This window comes from Sphaeramia orbicularis, chromosome 3, assembly GCF_902148855.1.
Source record: "Sphaeramia orbicularis chromosome 3, fSphaOr1.1, whole genome shotgun sequence".
NCBI lineage: Eukaryota > Metazoa > Chordata > Actinopteri > Kurtiformes > Apogonidae > Sphaeramia > Sphaeramia orbicularis.
This window is the reverse complement of record NC_043959.1, coordinates 15,480,802-15,501,762: the sequence shown is the minus strand read 5'-3', so window position 1 is coordinate 15,501,762 and position 20,961 is coordinate 15,480,802. Positions and strand designations below refer to the sequence as shown.

General features: G+C 40.0%; 1 protein-coding gene across 1 annotated transcript; it reads left to right on the top strand.

Moving 5' to 3' along the window:
* Window positions 1-1,042: 1,042 nt before the first annotated feature.
* LOC115410397 (para-nitrobenzyl esterase) lies at window positions 1,043-16,581 on the top strand. Its single transcript, XM_030122035.1, has 10 exons — window positions 1,043-1,107; window positions 2,962-3,232; window positions 4,128-4,551; window positions 5,115-5,222; window positions 5,795-5,991; window positions 10,145-10,344; window positions 11,152-11,210; window positions 11,653-11,820; window positions 11,978-12,205; window positions 12,492-16,581. Exons 1-10 carry the CDS (start codon window positions 1,052-1,054, stop codon window positions 12,632-12,634), a joined length of 1,854 nt encoding a protein of 617 aa, XP_029977895.1. The 5' UTR covers window positions 1,043-1,051; the 3' UTR covers window positions 12,635-16,581.
* The last annotated feature ends 4,380 nt before the right edge of the window (window positions 16,582-20,961 follow it).

Here is a 20,961-nt window from a genome sequence, read left to right as displayed (position 1 = left end):
TGTACTTTTATGAGATTAAAATCATAATATTCTGTAAATAAATTCTCAATAGTGCGATATCGTCCTCATTTCTAAATCATAAACCTTAATCCTTGATGGCAGTTTCCAGTTACAGCGAACGCAACAAACAAAGCATCAACATTCACTTCTGTTGGAACAGACGACTAATGCTGATGTGTTGGTGGTGGGCGGGGCTAAGATCCAGTTGGACTATTCCTCACATTTATAGAGTCACATGTTCACATCCATGGTCCTCAGAGAACTTCCACAGCACCAGTGGATCTGACTGATCAAAGGTCAGAAGAAGGCTTTCAACATACCATGAACACAGGGAAGACAGGCAGCAGAAAGGGGACAAAATATGGACCATCTGGACATCTGTCCAAAACTGAAGACAGACATCAGCAAGTGGAGACACAGACCGACAGACACACAGGCACTCTGAACCCTTCCAGTATCATGAAATAGATATACATACACTTATATATATATATATATATATATATATATATATATATATATATATATATATATATATATATATATATATATATATGTGTGTGTGTGTGTGTGTGTGTGTTTATCAGTCGTATGTGACGACGTAAAAGGTTAAAACAGAAATATGTTCATCAAACCGAAACTGAAGAAAAAAACTATTAACACCTCTTCCTCCTCCTGTTCTTCTCATCCTGTTCTCCTCTTCCTCCTCCTCTTTCCACTTATACTAATAATATGGATGTAAAATGTTATATACTGACATGATGCACAGATAAAGTGACTCATGTTTTTTATTTAACTTTTTCAACTGAAACAGAAAACATCTTTTTTATTTTAAAAGGTTTTATGTTCTTTGATCTGGTTAAACCCACGCACGGAGGTTTACTGACCCCCAGATTACCTCTGGGTGACCCCTAGATGACCCCCCAGGTGACCCGCAGTGTTGCAGGTGTGACCTGAACGCACCACCAGTCTGTGTTGTTTCAGACACTGGTTCAATGTGATCCAACAGTTTCTGTCTCTTTAACCGCAGGGCAGAAGTTGGGCTCCACGCATGCGCACTCTGCCTCTAACTTCAGCCGTTCGCCCGCTGTTTGTCTGCAGGAGAGGGTGAGAAATAAACCTGTTTTTATCCATTTTACATGGTTTTAGTTCGGGTGTTTAGTCTCAAACCGAAAGGAAACAGAGAAGAAATTAAAGTTAAGGCAGAAACTCAAAAGAAAAGTCGGAATTCCCGGTTTTACTTTGGATTCGAACCGATAAACATCAGACAAACGTATCATTTAATAAACAAATGATCGGATCAACTTTCCGTCCTTTTCGGGTTTTTATGGATTTTTAGGAAGTTTTGTCCTGGTTTTGTGTGTCCTCCTGCTCATAAACATCCGCATTGTTTCTTTCTTTTTTTTGTCTTTTTCCTTTTCCTTTTTCGTGCTCGTGCGTGCACGCGCGTGTCGCTCCAGTCCACACGAACAGACGCACGTGAGTGTTCTGTAGTTCAGAGTAAAAGAGTTTAATGTGAGCACAGCCTTAAAAACATCTACAAACCAAATAATGACCAAACTGATCCAACTGAGGTTTGATTCAACTCATGCCAGATGTTTTCAGTTGTTTGTGTTGTTTTTCAAGTCATGGGATCAAAGGTCACAGTAAATACTGACTTTAACCTTTACAACTCATTTAGTTCAGGGTATTTTTTTTTAAATGTCTTTTAAGGCTGTGAAACATTTACTGAAGAAAATATAAATAAATCCATCGGGACATTTAACTCTGGTGGATTCAGACTTTGATGTTTACTGTTTATTTTCACATTTATGTAAACCTTAATCTCTTGTTTCGTCTGATTTTTGTTACTGTCTCTAAAGTTCACACTAGAACCAAAAACAGAATAAAGTCTAATTTTATTCATGTTATTTTTGAACAGATTTGGTCATTATTTGAGCCGTTGAAGGCAGAGCTGTGGAAATATCAAATGTAATATCAAATGTCTTCAAATCTTTAAAAAAATGTCTGAATTATGAAATTCAGAGGATTATATTTGAACAAATTTAAATAAATCCCATCACTACCAGTGAAACCCTTTTAGATGGGTGTGTTTTTGTAGTTTAAGACTGTTTCAGTTTATTTCTAAAATCATTATGAACGTGCATGAATTTACACAAACTCAGAGTTTTATCAATAAAATATAATTGAAAGGAAAAACTCAACATGTTTAATGAGACGTTCAAGAAGAAAATGTCTACAACAAAATTCTACGTTTGAGGGAATTGGTGGATTTTTCAGTTACAGGCCCAATTCCCCCCTTTCCCCTCCCCCAAACTACCGACATTAGTGGTGGTCATCACATCATATTGATTTGGGCTAGTGTCTATCTTGTTAAGATAGATTATTGTGGGCAGTCGGCTAATTTATGATTAGCTGTGTGGCGCTGTATGAGACAGCTTACTTCACAACAGAGAGTTTAAATGCAAGTTATTGTTTGGCAACTGAGATTTAAGGAGCAAAAAAACACTTGACTCGATTCATTTATGTGTGTTACCTGGCTGTTGGGGCAGGGGAGGCGTTGTGTGTGGGCAACGCGTCACATCTGTGGAGACACGCTGTGCTGTGTGCGGAGGAGGGGGCAGGGGGAATAATTAGGGCATTATTACACGCTTTTAATTGTCCAGTATTTATAGATGATTATGTTGGCATGGGCCGCAAACACTCTTAAAAAAAAAAAAAGAACTTTCAAAAGGGCACTTGCTTGGTCCAGAGGGCAAGGGGCAGATGCTAGAGCACCACCTAGAGTCTACCTGTGCACGCCACTGATCTTTACCACCCAAAGTATTTCTATATTTACTTTATTTCATCTTAAATGATGTTTTTGTGTTAGGTGTAAATCCTGAATCTGACTCCAAACCTGGTGTCGCTTTTATTCTTTAACATATAAAAGATAATGAGTCCATCTGTTCTGTGTCTCAGGTTAAAGATGAATGAAGATGCGTTTGAGGTTCGTCCGAGTACAGAGTACCGTTACCTGGTCCAGGATGAGGACGAGGACGAGGTCCAGTACGTCCGTCACAGGACCTACATCAGCCCCCTGCTGGTGCTGTCGCGCCGCTGCATCGTCCTCATCGTCCTTGCTGTCCTCGCCCTGCTCATCATCGCCACTTACCTAGGATATGTGGCCCAGACGCTGCCGCCGGGCCTCGTCCAGGTGTCCACAGCCTGCGGAGACTTCAGAGGGACGCATGTGAGTGAAGACCAAACCCAACAATTGGGGTGTCAAACATACAGCCTGTGCACCTAAACCAGCCGCCAAAGGGTCCAGTCCCAGCCACCCCACCAAAGGGTCCAGTTCCACTCACCAAAGGGTCCAGTTCCACCCACCAATGGGTCCAATCCCACCCACCAAAGTGTCCATTCCCACCCACCATAGGATCCAATGCCACCCACCATAGGGTCCAATCCCACCCAAGTGTCCACTCCCACCCACCATAGAATCCAGTCCCACCCACCATAGGGTCCAATCCTACCAAAGTGTCCAGTCCCACCCACCAAAGGATCCAGTCCCACCCACCATAGGGTCCAGTCCCACTCACCACAGGGTCCAATCCCACCCACCACAGGGTCCAATCCCACCAACCATAGGGTCCAATCCCACCGACCAAAGTGTCCAGTCCCACCCACCAAAGGATCCAATACCACCCACCATAGGGTCCAGTACCACCCACCATAGGGTCCAATCCCACCCACCACAGGGTCCAATCCCACCCACCATAGGGTCCAATCCCACCAACCATAGGGTCCAATCCCATCCACCATAGGGTCCAGTCCCACCGACCAAAGTGTCCAGTCCCACCCACCAAAGGATCCAATACCACCCACCATAGGGTCCAGTCCCACCCACTTTAGGGTCCAATCCGGCCCACCATAGGGTCCAGTCCCCCCCACCAAAGTGTCCAGTCCCATACACTTTAGGATCCAGTCCCACCCACCATAGGGTCCAGTCCCTCCCCCCAAAGGACCATCAGACCAGACCGTATTGGTCTGAATGTAGAACCAGTTTGACGTCCCTGCTTTAGACCAAACTAACTTCTTGTTCGCTGTCGCTGCCGTCCTCATCATTTTCCATTCTTCTTCGTCAGAGAAATGGTGCCTACTCCTTTAAGGGGATCCCGTATGCTGCCCCACCTGTCGGAAACCTCCGCTGGGCTCCTCCCACCGCACCAGCGTGCAGAAAGGGCGTGGTCACGGACGCCACCCACTTCTGCAGCGTTTGTCCTCAGGTGCAGCCGCTGTCCAGCTCCGGGAAGATCATGGGTCACGAGGACTGTCTGTTCGTCAATGTGTGGACGCCGTCCCTGCAGCCAGACACCCTGCTTCCCGTCATGGTCTGGATCCACGGAGGGTATCTGCACATGCTCAGTGGAAGCCAACCGTGGTACTCGCCGACTGAGAAGCTCGCTGCCGACACGGGCGTTGTCTATGTCAGCTTCAACTACAGACTGAACGCCTTTGGGTTCCTGGCGCTGAACGTCCTGAGAGAAGGTTCTCCGACGAACACCTCAGGTCAGATACGCACGCCATCCACCTGAAAGTACCTGGGTGAGCGCGTTACACACTTCTGTTTTAATAGGTCCAATTATTTGAATTCAACAGTTGTTCATTTGTATCTGATTGTTTAAATTCTGATCCATCCACTAAATCCATCTCATAACTAGAAAAGCACTTGGAGAGCGCAGATCAGTGCCCCCCCCCGATCAATTTCATCCGAATCCGACCTTGACTTTTTGAGTTATCTTGCTAACAAACAAACAAACACACAAAGCAAAGTGATCACAATACCTCCTGGCGGAGGTAATAAATAGTGTTAAATTCCTACACTAACACCCTTCTACCAAATGAGTAAAAATACACACTGACAAATTTAACATTGAACATTTGACCAAGAACCAAAAGCAATAATAATATGAACCAGTGTTGGTGTTAATCACTGACAGATGACAAGAGGAACAAATAAATAATATAATTTATTTGAAGAATATTGGAAAAAAAGTTATTTGTATCAAAAAATATGTTTTGTTTTCATTCCATCTGTCCATTTGTCCGTCTGTCCATCTGTCTGTCCACAGGGAACTATGGCTTCATGGACCAGGTGTTGGCACTGCAGTGGGTCCAAAAGAACATCCACCTGTTTGGGGGAGATCCAGGACGAGTGACCATATTTGGACAGAGCTCAGGTGAGAGAGGTTCAGGACTGAACAGCAGAAAAAAACAGATGAAAGGGTTCAGTTTGGACCTGTGAACAGGTGGTACTGGTCTGGTGCTGGTCTGGTACTGGTTTGGTACCGGTCTGGTTTAATGTAGGTCTATCTGAGCCAACACATGGTCAGTATGAAGAAAATGAAGCGACCAATCAGAGAGCTCCTTTAGAGACACAGATGCTAATGGGTTACGGAGCTGCTGTAGCACATAACAGTTTCTCCAGGGGTTAATAAAGCATTCTGGTTGTGGTTGTGGTTCTGTTTGTGGTTGTGGTTCTGTTTGTGGTTGTGTTTGTGTTTGTGGTTCTGTTTGTGTTTGTGGTTGTGTTTGTGGTTGTGTTTGTGTTTGTGGTTGTGTTTGTGGTTGTGTTTGTGGTTGTGGTTGTGTTTGTGGTTGTGGTTCTGTTTGTGGTTGTGGTTCTGTTTGTGGTTGTGTTTGTGGTTGTGTTTCTGGTTTCATGGTTAAAACACTAATTTTTCTTTCACTGCTCCCAGACCTGCTTCATAAACCTAGTTTCTCTCTGTTTCATTTGTATTTTTCTGTGAAGGTGGGACCTCTGTGTGGACGCTGATGATGTCACCGCTGGCCAGAGGTCTGTTCCACGGCGCCGTGGACATGAGTGGGTCGTACGTCTATGACGGGACTCTGGACCGGGCCGAGTCCGACAACCTGGTGTTCCTGGAGAAGACGGGGTGCAAAGACTCGGCCTGTCTTCGCCGTCTGTCAGTCAGACAGGTGTTACAGGTGAGGACCCGCCCACCTGAGTCTACAGCCTGTACATATGTCCACTATGTGTCCATCAGTCTGTGTCCATCAGTCTGTGGACCCGTTGAATCCAGGTGTTCCTTTTCTAACAGGGGTCTGGGATCCAAAACAATAATGACTAATGTCAGAATACAGTTTTATATTATGGGATAAATATCATTAGTTTGGTTCAGTTCTTACCTTTGTTTCTAAATTGACTCACAGATGGTTTGGACTGAATTTATATCAACATTAATTTTATTTATTTATGTTTCTTTCCATCACTCTGATTTTAAATGTTCGTCCTCTAAATTTATTTGATGGTTTGGACTTCACGTCTGGTCCTAGAACAGGGTTCTTTAGTTTCTTAAAAACTCTTAAAAGTCTTGACTGTTCAAATCTGCATTAAATACCTTCAAGTCTTTTAAAGCTGTTATATCAGTTCTGTTTCCATAAACCTGTTCCCTGTGTTTAAATGTGTTTGTTAAATGTCAAAGCTGTAAAGACAGTAACGGAACGTTCCAGCCGACAATTTAAAGTGAAACTAGGATCCAATTATCACAAACTGCAGAAGTGATCACAGAACATCCGGAGTGTACAGAATATTCAGTCAGAATATATTACTACTATACTAGTACCGTACTTTCAGGACTATAAGCCACTACTTTTTTCTCGCTTTGAACCCTGCGGCTTATACAGCGATGCAGCTCAAGTATAGATTTTATATGGGCTAACGGCCTCCAGGGGGTGCTCTAGCAGGAAGCGCAAAAGTGAGGCAGACAGGTGGAAGAGGTGATGAAGAGGAGAAGTTTTAATCTTAACTTTTAACAATCATTTTGCATGTCATGCACAAACCCTCATCATGGAAAACACACAAAAAAATTTATATTTTGCAGCTTTTAAGTTAAAAGGAATCGATGTGTCTGTCTAAGAAGGAAATAGAGCTGCAGCACGGAAGTGCCATTGAGCAACAATGGAGGAGAGATGTAGAAGGTGTGTGATGGAGCCTTTGAACTCCAACAGTGAAGAAGACGACTGCAGTGGTTTCAATGCGCAGAAGGAAGATGAAGATAGAGATCACTGACTTTTGCAGGGTTTTGAGCCAGCCTGTTTCTGCTGTTTTACTGACATGTTACAGGCACTGTTTGGAAAAAAGCAGTTAAGGTATGGAAATATATATTTAAATAATCTTTCTGTTTACCATCTTTCTGTGTAAATATCTCATGTCACAACATGGACACCTGCGGCTTATAGTCAGGTACGACTTAAATTCAGCCGCGGCTTGTAGTCAGGTGCGGCTTATATTCCGGTGCGCCCTATAGCCCAGAAAGTACGGTATTTTTACCAGAATGGCAGTGAAATAAACTCTGTTCTAAGTGTCTTAAAAGGTCTTAAAGAGGACTTTTAAAGGTCTTAAAAAGGACTAAAAAAGGTCTTATAAAGGTCTTACCTTTAACCTGTAGAACCCTGTAGAGCAGGGGTGTCAAACTTAGATCCTCGAGGGCCGATATCCTGCATGTTTTAGATGTTTCCCTCTTCCATCACACCTGGAAGCCATTACATTGTTATCAGGCTTCTGCAGAGCATGATGATGAGCTGATCATTAATTGAACCAGGTGTGGAAGGAAGAGGGAAATATCTAAAACATGCAGGATACCGGCCCTCGAGGACCGGAGTTTAACACCTGTGCTGTAGAGGATGGATGTGAGATGAGTAGATGATCCTGGATGTTTGAAGTCAGTGAGTAAACAAGTGAAAAAGACTAAAATAATCAACAACAATTTACAGTCAGAGCTTAAAAAATATTTTATAAATGTAGAGGAAGAAAATTTAATATCAGAGTGATGGGGAAAAAAAACATAAATAAATAAAATTAATGCTGATATAAATTCAGTCCAAACCATCTGTGAGCCATTTTAGAAACAAAGATAAGAATTGAACCCAAACGAACCAATGCACTGATATCTATCCCATAATATAAAACTATATTCTGACGTTAGTCATTATTGTTTTGGATCCCAGACCCCTGTTAGAAAAGAAACACCTGGATTCAGTGGGTCCACAGACTGTTGGACACAGACTGGATATTAATATTAACTCTAATAACTGCATAATAATGATAATGAGTCTAATAATAATAATAATGATAATAATAATAATAATAATAATAATGACAATACTCATAAGTCTAATCCGAGACACTGTTGGACTCATTCTCCCTTAAATATTTCAGGCTGTACTTCCACTTGTCTTCTTTATGGGTCTTTTATGGTTCTTCCAGGTTCCTGAACCCCTCCACTTTTACTTTTACTGTCAAAGTTCTGCAGGAAAAGAATGAAACTGTGATGAAGTGCTGGTGTGTTTCTGCCCTTTGTCTCCGCCTCCAAACCTCATTCCACTCATTGAGTTGACGAATCCTCAGAGTGATCGGAACCACTTTAATTTAAAGAGGCTCCGACTTCAGCCCTGAACCTGAATAATTAATGTCCTAAAATGAAGAAACATCAGAGCTGAGTGAACAGAGCACATTTCATTCAGAAGGTTTAATGGGTCACGTCTCACACAGGATGGATTTTATATCAAAGCCTTGGATTTATTCGAATATTTGCACAAAGACTTGATTAAAACAGCAAATAATTGTCTTAATGTTCTGTAAAAATCCATCTGTTGGAAAAACTGGTTTAGAAAGTAGAGTTTGACGGAACATTTGTCATGTATTTACAGTAATAATGTGGAATACACAAAGTCTGAAGGGTTAACGAGACCGGATCAGACACACAGCAAAGCACTGTGGGTAGCTGAATATCTGCAGCACAGACTGATGGTGTTGGTGGAAGTGGAAACATTTATCAGATGAAAACATGAAACGGAATCTGAACCAGGACTGGATCCATATTCACACCAGTAGGATCAGAAGTCTAATAATAGAATATGAACATGTAAAGAATGACAAATAATACATGTTTTGTAGTGAAAAAAAAGTGTTTTATATGGGAAAAAAAGTGTTTAATAGTGAAAAAAGTCAGATTATAGGATGAAAATGTTTATTCTACAAATGATCCTTTAACAAATATGACCAGTGTTTTCATATTTCAGTGTCATGTGACTAATATTCAGTCAGTTTATCATTTATTCATGTTCATTAGAACAAACATACAGTGGATCTAAAATACATTTAATAACAGACAGAATATTGGTCACATTAACTGATTTATATTCAGGCGGTTCAGCTTCATATTTATTCACCTTTTATTGTTAAAGGATAGTTTGTAAATGTAAATATTTTCATGTCATTTGACTTTTTTAACACTAAAACAAATACAAACATCTGTATTACTTACAGGTTCTTATAAGTGTGGTGGGGGCTGGTGTCCTGTTCTGTGGTGTGGTCGGGGGAGGGAGGGTGGGAGCGCACACCTCAGATAGAAACAGACTGAACAAAGTCATTCAGAAGGAGAAGTCCATGATCAGGACTGAAGTAGACCCAGGTCAGCAGGTGGATGGGATGAGGTGTTCAGGGAGAGCACCTTCAGCCACACACTGAACTCCCCCCCGCCCCCCCGGTCTAGTCGGACCTCCTTCCTTCCACCTGTCATTAGACTCTTTAATGTTGCTGAGTGATAAATTCTTGTTGCTGTTCATTCTTACAGGTGTTTTATTCTATTATTTGACCTTCCTTTTACTATATATATTCTATAGTTCATATTCTATACTTTATATATCTTTTATTCTTTTTTTTATCACTTCTTTCCTTATATCTCCATTGTTTTTTGTCTGTTGGGATGGGTCTGTGTTTTTACTGCTGTCGTAACCAAATAATTTCTGGCAAAGGATCAATAAAGTATCTACACTACAAACAAAAAGTTAAGGAGATTTTAAATTTTTGGGCTATTTTTTTTCAGTTGGGATTCTTGCACAATGCTTTTTACTTTTTTGTGTGTGAATTGAATTGAAAAAGATTTTTTTAATGACCAGATATAGTTTTATTTACAAATGGCAAAAATGACAAAAAAAAGACAAAAAAAAAAAAAATCCTTAACTTTTTGTTTGTAGTCTGTCTGTCCGTCCGTCCATCTGTCCATCTATCTATCTATCTATCTATCTGGAGGCATTGGCTGTGTACATGTTGACTAGCTCTGCCCCCTCTCACCAGGCCATCCCCTGGACCGAGTACCCATCCTGGGCAGCTGAAGACTACACAGACCTGCCCACTAAGGGGGCGGGGATTGGGCCAGTGGCTGTGGTGGATGGGTACGTCCTCCCAGCGGCGCCCTTTGACCTCTGGCAGAGTGGAGGGAACTACAGCGATGTACCCTTTGTCATCGGGACCACGGCGCAGGAAGCGGACTTCAGGTGAGCGTCCACCAGGCCACGCCCATCCGGTGTCAGGTGAATCAGGCCACGCCCATCAGGTGTTAAGCCTTCATAGTTCACTCATAAATATTCTGAAATTGAATATTTCAACCTCAGTGTGTTATTGGACGATTTAACAAGACTGAATATTTGTGTGAAATATTTCAAACATTTTTATTTTTATGTAGAAAATAAAGGTTATTAGTCTGTTTTCCATTTTCCCTCTAATTAACTGAATTTAACTGTTCATAAAAATGTGTTTAATGGAAAAACAATAGTTTGACCCAAACTCTAGTTTTTCTCTGAATAGTTGTTGTTAGAGGTGTTTTTTCGTAGTTAAATTGGTATATGACACAAAACTGTAATGGAAAGACCTTTGAGTCCAACTAGAGTCACATGACCAAAACAAACAGATGTTGATGTATGTTAGAACAAGAGAAGAAGAAGAGTTTAAACCAAACATGGGTGGTTATGTGTGGGCACACCAGGAAACCCCATCATTTTAGAATTTAGTAGGAGATAGAGGGGGAGCGAGCATTCTAGATTCAAACCAACACAGATTTCTGTTCATGTTTATGGAATGACTTCTACTGACATCTACCACAATAAAGAAACTAATCAGCACATTTGGGACTGAATAGAAAAACAACATTACACTCTTCTGTTTTGAATACATTTAGGAAATGTGGAGAAAGTTTAGCTCAGATGGACGATGGACCAAAGGGACTAGTGTCTGAAAATGTGTGTGGAAATGACCAAAAATAGTCTCTTGGCTGATAAAGGGTTAATTGTGTTTGTGTTGTGCAGTCCAACAGTTGGAAACATATCAGAGTGGACCTGGGGAGACCACAACTGGTTCGTCACTGGTAGGAAAAACACATGAACAGGAGGAAATGAAGTTATTGTCAGCAGGGGGCAGTGTTGGACCCAGACCTAGAACTGAAGAACCAGTAGGACAGACGGAACCAAAGACGCCACAGTTAAAGGAAGAACCTGTAGTTTAGAACATTTACTGTTTTAGTTTATGGATCAAATACAAACTAAACTACATCAGGTCACATTGAATTTTTTATCTCAGCAGTTGTCTCACTAAGTTTATTTTCCTCAGTACTTGGATATTCTTTTGAATGAAAGATTCTTTTGGAATTGTTATTATTATTATTGTTATTATTATTATTATTATAATTACTATTATTATTATTATTATTACTTTCTGCTCCCTCTGGTGGTGAATGATGGGATTACAGGTGGAACTTTTATTATCTAACTTTGTGAATTGAAGCGTCTCCTGTCATCGTCTTCCTTCAGAGAAGCTGTCGACGTTCAACACTTCCCTTCCCAAACAGGCGCTGGATCTGTACCCAAGCTCCGCCCCCTGTCCGACCACTGACCGCTGTCCGGAGTGGTCCTACACCACGATGGTGACTGACATCAGAGTATCCTGCCCCAACAACGACCTGGCAGCTCGGGCTGCAGGTAAATGCACACACAGCACCCCCCAACCCCCCCCCCCCCCCCCCGGACCACAGGGAGGGGTCGGATCAGAACTGGATCTAAAGACAGTTCTGGAGCCTGTGAACAACGCCTCCTCTGCTTCTGCACATGCTCAGTTTGTGTGTGTTTGTGTCGACAGCGGCCCTTCGCAGTCCGGTTTACCGTTACGTGGTAAGCCACACCCCCTCTGGACCCCTGAACAGCTCCAGCGCTCTGCTGCCGTTCCACAGCCGCTTTTCCTTCCACTGTCTAGACGTTGTGGCTTTCTTCGGAGGGTTGGAGGAGGCGCTGGGGAAACCGCTGTCTGACGGAGACAGGCGCTTCCAGGACCTCATCACGCATCACCTGGTTAACTTCGCCAAGAAAGGTAACGGCTGAAGGCCCCGCCCACCTGGGCCGGACCAGTGACATAGATGCCATAGATGATGTCAGTGGAATTATGGGAAAATCAAACAACAGATGAACAACACACACAACAACAGAAACAATACATATATGTGTGTGTATGTATGTATGTATATATATTCTATGTATTTACTGTATAATATGTGTTTTATTTGATTCTTTATGTCAGTGGTTGATAACTTCCTCCAGTCAGATCATATGTTTTCAGTTCTGTTCATGGTTTTAAACTCTTCATGTTTGTCTTCCAGGTCACATGGATGCCGAGTGGCCAGATTACCCATCAGCCACTGCAGAGCTGTCTGACCGTCTGTCTGTGCGGAAGGACTACCAGGCCGAGCGCTGTCGTCTGTGGGAAGACAACGGGATGTTCACGTACGCCTGGATGAACTGAAAACACACACACACCTACACTCACAGATAGAACATGTGGATGTTTACAGGGAACACACGTACAGAAATAAAGAATTGTTATAATTATTATATTATCTGTAAAACTTTACCTTTATGCTCCAGTAAGGTGGAAGGAAAGAAAAGGAAAGTGTATTTTATTAAATAAGTTCTGATGTAACGAACGGTCAACTCATATGACCGATCAGCTGACTGACTGATCAGCTGACTGACTGAAAACCAGATGGATGTCCATTGTCCCTCCCATGACCTTTGACTGGATTTAAATCCCACCCCTACTTCACTCAAACCAGTTTTATCTTGGATTGTACAGTCTGCTCCTGCTCACTCATACATGAAAACCTGGGTCTGTAAATGTGGACAAATATCCACCAATCCTCTACCTACAGACGTCCACAAAAGAAAAGTCCGAAAATTATCAAATGCAGAACTGGGGCTAATTTTTCAAAATGGATAGTTTTTTTTAAACACCCTGTAGAAACTGTTACGATCCGATCATGTTAAAGTTAATTTATCGTCTTAACATCGTTCAGTTAAATCAGAGATTTAAGTGACGATAAAACTGTCCATAAGTGTCTTTTCTGTTTGATCCTGTGAACATTGACGTGTTTGTTTTATCATGTGAACGCTGACGTGTTTGGTTTATCACGTGAACGTTGACGTATTTGTTTTATCAAGTGAATGTTGATGTGTTTTATCATGTGAACGTTGACGTGTTTGTTTTTTGCACTAATTCACTCTTTTCCACTAAAACGTTGCACTTTTGCTGAAACATTTCCATCTGACTCTAAACACGTTGAATTGACTTTAACGTCTGTTTTTACTCATTGGATCAGATGAACCCAACATATGCTTTCACAGCGTGTGTCTGTATTTTAACAGTTTTATATTTTATTATCTGAGTTTGTTAATGACGTTTAATCACCAGCTCATGTTTAATAAATCACCTCCATGAATAAAACGGACTTGTACTCAGATTCACCTGCAGATTGAACTGATGACAGGCCTTAGAGTTAAAGGTCCACTGTGTGATTTAGCTCCACCTGTGGGCAGGGCTGTATTTACAGCAGTATGGGCCCCAGGGCACAAAGGAAAATAGATATCTGTGAAACGATTAAAAACTGTTAGTACAAAATAAGAAAATATGTGTTAAAAATATTGAAAAGTTGAAATGTACAACATTTTTAAAAATCTGTAAAATTATTTACATTTTTCAGTATAAAATAATAAAATCTTTATAAAATGATTGAAAAATTTCAGTAGAAAATGTTTAAAAAATCATTTAAAAATAATTTTTAAAAAAGCAGAAAATGATTTAAATTATCCATTAGTGCGGTAACTGTAGGTGGGTTTGTATCATAGATGATACAAGGGGCATTAAAGGGTTAACATGGAGGGGGGCTATGGTGCCCATCAGGCCCAGGTGTTTAGACAACCCTGGTTTCAGATTTCTGCTTCTTTATGACACTGGCATTCCAACGTCCATAAATGATCTTCAGCTTCCCCCTCATGTGATTGGCTAAGATTCTGTTTTCCAGCCAATGACACAATGTTCTGCTATGATGTCACCAGCACCGAACCAACATGGACACGGAACTGTTTAATGGAGAACCAGGAGAGTTAAAGGGTTCATGTTTGGGTTCCAACCCAGTGGACGAAGGTTCTGGACCAACGAGGATGGATCCAAACATCTGGACTCAACAGGATGTCCTCACATCAGAGGTGTCCAACATATGGTCCGTGGACCAAAACTATTTATAGAATTTAGACATGTCTGTATTTAGAGATTTCCATATTCAGATGTGTCCATATTGAGATGTGTCCATATTTAGACGTGTCCATATTCAGACATTTCCATATTCAGATGTGTCCATATTTAGACGTGTCCATATTCAGACATTTCCATATTCAGATGTGTCCATATTTAGACATGTCCACTTGTGTCCTCAGATGTGTCCATATTTAGATGTGTCCACTTGTGTCCTCAGACGTGTCCATATTTAGACGTGTCCATATTCACACGTGTCCACTTGTGTCCTCAGATGTGTCCATATTTAGACATGTCCACTAGACATGTCCTCAGCTGTGTCCTCCCTAAAACCCTCTGTGCTTCAGTCTGGTCTGATCTACAGGGTCCGTCTGAGGTCCATCTGGGGTCCTTCAGGGGTCTGCTCGTGGACGCTCTGTCTTCATGTTTGGACTCAGTGATGGAATGAGAGGAGACGTGGAGAAGATTGGTTTGTCTTCTGTTGCCACCAGTGATGGATGCTGAGCAGAGTGTCCCCCGGTTGCAGCTGTTTTACTATATTTAAGTCTAATAAAGCAGGATGAGGTGGGCCAGGTCCACATTCAGGTCCATGATCCAGGTCCAGGTCCAGGTCTGCACCCAAACAAACCCACCCACCTGTCCGTCTCCATTCAGCCTTTACTGACATTTAAAACAGGAATTATTCTGTTCAACGCCAGAGGTTCTGCTGGGTCTGCTGGTTCTCAGTCCTCCTTTTCCATGTTCTCTTCTGGGATCATCTAACAGTCATGGACCGTTTACTATCAGTTATTGAATTATTCATGTTTTGTCAACTCACTGCAGGCGAAGGTTAACGAACTTTAGCAACGGTGAATGTTAGCGACGGTAAACGTTAGCGACAATGAATGTTGGTGACTGTGAATGTTAGCGACTGTGAATGTTAACAACTGTGAACGTTAGCGACAGTGAACATTAACTATGGTGAACATTAGCAATGGTGAATGTTAGCATCTGTGAATGTTAGCAACGGTGAATGTTAGCAACGTGAACGTTAGTGACGGTGAATGTTAGCAACTGTAAACATTAGTGTCGGTGAATGTTAGCGACAGTGAACATTAGTGATGGTGCATGTTAGCGACTGTGAACGTTAGCGACTGTGAACGTTAGCGACGGTGAACGTTAGTGACGGTGGATGTTAGCGATGGTGAATGTTCGCGACAGTGGACATTAGCGATGGTGAATATTGGCGACTTTGAACATTAGTGATGGTGAATGTTAGTAAAGGTGAACGTTAGCGACAGTGAATGTTAATGGGTTAATTAACGGGTTAACAGATTAATTAAAGGGTTAATTAATGGGTTAACGGGTTATTTAACAGATTAATTAACGGGTTAACAGATTAATTAAGGGGTTAATTAATGGGTTAACGGGTTATTTAACGGGTTAACAGGTTAATTAATGGGTTAACGTCAACAGCCTTTTCTGTGGTGAGTCTGTCCTAATTTGTTTGTCTCCATTGACTCAAATATTATGGTCTGTATGGGACAGGGACTCCTATTGTCCTGTAGTTCCTTTAGTCCCATGTAGACCAGGGTGTCCAACATACAGTCTGTGGACTCAGAGAGTCTGATCTGTTCCGTAGGAGGAATTTACAGTGTCAAAATAATACTGAAGACGTTAATGATCAGTGGATCAGTCAGACCAATAGGATCTGAAATAAAACATAGAAATAACGACAAATACAAATGTTTGTCTTCGTTTTAATGCAAAAACAAACATTAAATTATGAAAATATTCACATTTAAAATCTATCCTTTAACAATGAAATGTGAACAACCTGAAAAAAATATCTGAAGTAAAAGTAACTGGATCAGTATTATGTTATTAAAGGTTTAGTGTCTTTGTATCTGATCTGTATTAAATAGGTATAAATGATTAACGGAGGCTGAGCAGAGTTAAAATGACACAGAGTTTTATGGAGAAATGTCCTTTTTTCAGGTTGATTTGTCATTATTTATGGGTTGAACTAACTGATGTAGATGTTTCATAAAAGTTCAGTAAATACAAACATTAAAACATGTGTCCAAACACTTTGACATTAATTAAACTAAACTGGTTTTACTGGTGAATCTGTGTCCACGTCCAGTTTGTGACTTCAGTTATTTCCATGTATTGATCATATTCGTGTTTAAAGGTTATTAAATATTTCAGAGAAGTAGATGTTTTCAGTTTCTGCAGCTGTTCGAGGGTTAAACCAACCATCCCATAATTAGTCTCTTTTCCATTTTCCCTCTAGTGAATAAAACTGTTCATAAAACTTTGTCTAATGGAAAAACGACAGTTTGACCCAAACTCTAGTTTTTGTTTGGTCTGTTTGAGTCTGGATGTAAGCGACGCCCCCTGGTGGGACGGATTGAACCTGCTGGGGTTTGATCACTTACTCCACGCTTTAGGTTGTAGTTGTCCATGGCTGTGATCTGATTATAGATTATCTGATGACCAGATTATTGATTATCTGATGATCTGACTATTAATGATCTGATGACCCGATTATTGATTATCTGATGATCTGATTGATAAACTCAAACTGATCTGTTCTTTTATGAAACACATGGATCTTCAAAAAACCTTCAGGACGATAAAACTCTTTCAATCAGATCCTCAGGATGATTAAAATTAAAGACACGATTCTTGTTTCAGATTTAATTTCATGCCTTGTTGATTTAATGCATTGATCTGCGTTGTTAATTAATAATGATCTTAATTAGCTAAAGCTTTAACTGTAGGATCAACAACTTTAACCTGATTTAAATCTGCAGGTTCCATTAAATCAACCCATCACATATAGTTTATGTTGTATATGCTTGTGTTTTTTCTACTTTGTTTATAATATACACTATGCTGCCAAAAGTATTGGGATGTCTGCCTTTACACATGAACTTTAATGACGTCCCATTATCAAACCAAAGGCTTTTATATGGAGTAGTTCCAGCGTTTGCAGATTAAACCGCTTTAACTCTTCTGTAACAGTGGGTTTATGGGAGTGTTTGGATCCAGTGTCCACACAGATTCATCCAAAGGGGTTTTATCAGGTTAAAGTCAGTCCAGTTCCTCCAACAAAAACCACTGAAATAATGAACAAAAGGGAAAAAAGAACAGAAATGTAAGAAAATACTAAAAAAAAAACCCATAAAGATAGTCACCAGTACAAAGAGCAATGACTAAAAGGATCAAGAAAATGAACAAAAAACATAATGTGAAAAATAATGAATGAAATGACTGAAATAGTTAATAGAATGAACCAAAAGGATAAGAAGTCAACAAGAAAATAATCCAAATTTACCAATATATTAAACAAAATGAACAGAAAAAAGAAAGATTAGACAAACACTGAATATAAATGACTAAAATAATCAACAAAATAAACAAAAATGACTGAAAACACTGAAAGAACCAAAATGACTAAAATAATCAACAAAATAAACAAAAATGACTAAAATAATCAACAAAATAAATAAAAATGACTAAAAGCACTGAAGAAAAAGAACAAAAATGACTAAAATAATCAATAGAATAAACAAAAATGACTAAAATAATCAACAAAATAAACAAAAATGACTGAAAAAAAAAAAAAAAAAGTAAAATAATCAACAAAATAAGCCAAAACGACTGAAAACACTGAAGAAACAGAACCAAACTGTCCTAAATGGATCCAAATGGACCTGTGTATTAACTGACCATGTGTTTGGTTCCGTTCATTTTTCCGTTGGTTTCCTTTTGTCCGTATTGTTGATGGTTCCGTTGATCACATGACCTTCACATTTCCCTCCACGGTGCCATCGGCTGAACAGAACCATTAAAGGTTAATGGGTTTTACAGACGGGACCATTTAACGGGTCTAATTAGAATTGAGTCAGTTGGACACGTCAGCGTCTCTGGATAATTAACCTCATCAGAGGGAAACTGGGTCGGACTCAGATCTGACCCAGATCAGACCCTGGAGTCCAGGAGGAAACCAGAACCAATGAATGAACCAGAACCTACCAATGAACCAGAACCTACCGATGAACCAGATCCAACCAATGAACCAGAACCTACCAATGAACCAGAACCTACCGATGAACCAGAACCGAGGTTGTGAGGTTCTACTTTCATTTGGGGTTTACGCGCAAAGGCCAAATACTAAGCCTATTAGCCCTGCCCACCAAATACTGAGCCTACTAGCCCCGCCCACCATCAACACGTTAGCATTCGTTGAAGGACTTCGAAGACAGTTCACACACGTTTGGACGTCTGGACCACTTTCATATGTGGTCCTAAATCTGACCAGGACCACTTTCATATGTGGTCCTGAATCTGACCCGGACCCCTTTCATATGTGGTCCTGAACCTGACCCGGACCACTTTCATATGTGGTCCTAAATCAGATACAGATCTGATATTTTCCAATGTGACTTCAGTCTGAACGTCCAAGTCGCATTTATCTGACCTTTACGTCATTGAAGTGTGACCAATGTCCCAGTTGTTTGTCCCAATTGTTCATTGGAGCGGAGGAAAACCATATTTCCTTCTGTAAACACAGTGTGTGTCTGCGTGGTCTCATATTCCATCAGGACCTCTTTAGTGCATGGGGGTCACTTCAGGGTCACATTCAGTTCAGACTCAAAACTGATAGAAGTCGCATTTAATGTGGAATATGAACCAACACACAAAAAAAAATCAGATTTCACAAAAAAATAATCGGAATAGTGCATTAGACCTGCTGTGGGCGGAGCCTCTGTCATCAAAACGGCTTAAAGTTTATAATTTATAAATTATGACTTTTTTTCGCACTATTGTGAATTTTTTGCACAATATTACAACTTTAATCTCATAAAAGTACATTATTTTTGTTAAATTATAAGTTGTTTTTTTTTAATACGACTTTATTCTCATATTACGTCTTTATTCTCGTAGTAATATGTGTTTGTATTTTTCAGATGTGGCGCTAATACACCGTCATAGTTTCGTGAACACACACGTTGGATTTTCACTGATATTTGCTGGTGTTTATGGGGTTCAGTCGTCATGGAAACGGACTGTGACAGTGTTTGTATCTGCTGAGTTGTTCAGATGTAATGAGGCTGCACTTTCCTCCTCGTCCGTTTGAATGAATGAACCTGCGATAGTTTGAATGTTTCATTTTGCACCAGATCAGCAGCAGATTATATGAACTGTTTTATTATTCACATCCAACACAGTATTAGTGAGAGTCAGACCTGAGAGGAGGAACCCAACAAAGAACCACACAAATGCACACACAGCAGATTTATAACAACAGAAATATAACAATACATTACAATTATATCATAAATACGACAATACATTATATTTGTTATAAATGTGACAGTACATTATATTTGTATTATAAATATGACAGAACATTATATTCATAATACGACAGTACATTATATTTATATTATAAATACAACAGTACATTATATTTATAAATACGACAGTACATTATATTCATATTATGAATATGACAGTACATTATATTTATATTATAAATATGACAGTACATTATACTATAAATATGACAGTACATTATATTTATATTATAAATACGACAGTACATTATATTCATATTATGAATACGACAGTACATTATATTTATATTATAAATACGACAGTACATTATATTTATAAATATGACAGTACATTATATTTATGTAATTACAAATCTGACAGTTATAAAAATTCAATTTATGAAATATAACTGTTTATTATCTGATGGCATAGTTTTACTTCCATACTTACAACCCACACTAGTTCTTTATATATAATTTGGAAGTTGTTCTTTCTCATTAATTCTTCATAACATTATAGATTTCCATCATTATTAAAAACATCTGTTTTAAAGGTAACTCCTCTGTGAATCCAGTTTTATTTCTGCTCTTTTTGTTTATTTAATGGATTTAATTTGATGGAAACAAATGGAGGACGATGAAATAACCCAACGTTTCTAATGGAAAGTCATGAGTGTTTTTATTATATATGACTTTTTTTTCAGTTTTTTCTCTTTTCTTAAACAGATGAAGTGTTTTTGTCCACGTTGGCGTCCTGCTGGATGAGTCTCGCCCGTAGGTGGAACGAGCAGCGGGTCAAAGGTGGTCGTTGGTTCGCTGTTGCCGTGGTTACCAGCCCACTACAGTCTGTTAACAGATCTGGTTCTGGTTCAAGTCTGGCTCTGAACCCTCTCAAAAGCACAGATAAACACCAGCTGACGGCATGACTCACAGATTCTGTTCAATACACGGATCACACTTTTAACTTTAATAATAAAAATAAACTCAGGTGCTGGATTGACTGTGGACAGCAGGGTGGACCACGTCTTCCCATCATGCACTTTGGTTTAGAAAAGGAACAATCTGTCACTGAACAAAGATCTGATGTGTTCAGTTTAAATATGGACTGTTTTATATTTGATCTATATTATTACTCTGGTCAATCAAGTATTTCAACAATGATTCACCAGTAAAGAGACACGCTGGGTTTATATACATGAACTACAACAAAAATGA

What these genes read in the sequence shown, in the direction of transcription:
- LOC115410397 (XM_030122035.1), top strand. Translation starts at nt 1,052, where the DNA reads ATGCGCACTCTGCCTCTAACTTCAGCCGTTCGCCCGCTGTTTGTCTGC. An exon ending in CCACAACTGGTTCGTCACTG is followed by an intron (nt 11,211 to 11,652) that starts GTAGGAAAAACA and finishes GTCTTCCTTCAG; the next exon opens with AGAAGCTGTCGACGTTCAAC. An exon ending in GGTTAACTTCGCCAAGAAAG is followed by an intron (nt 12,206 to 12,491) that starts GTAACGGCTGAA and finishes TTTGTCTTCCAG; the next exon opens with GTCACATGGATGCCGAGTGG.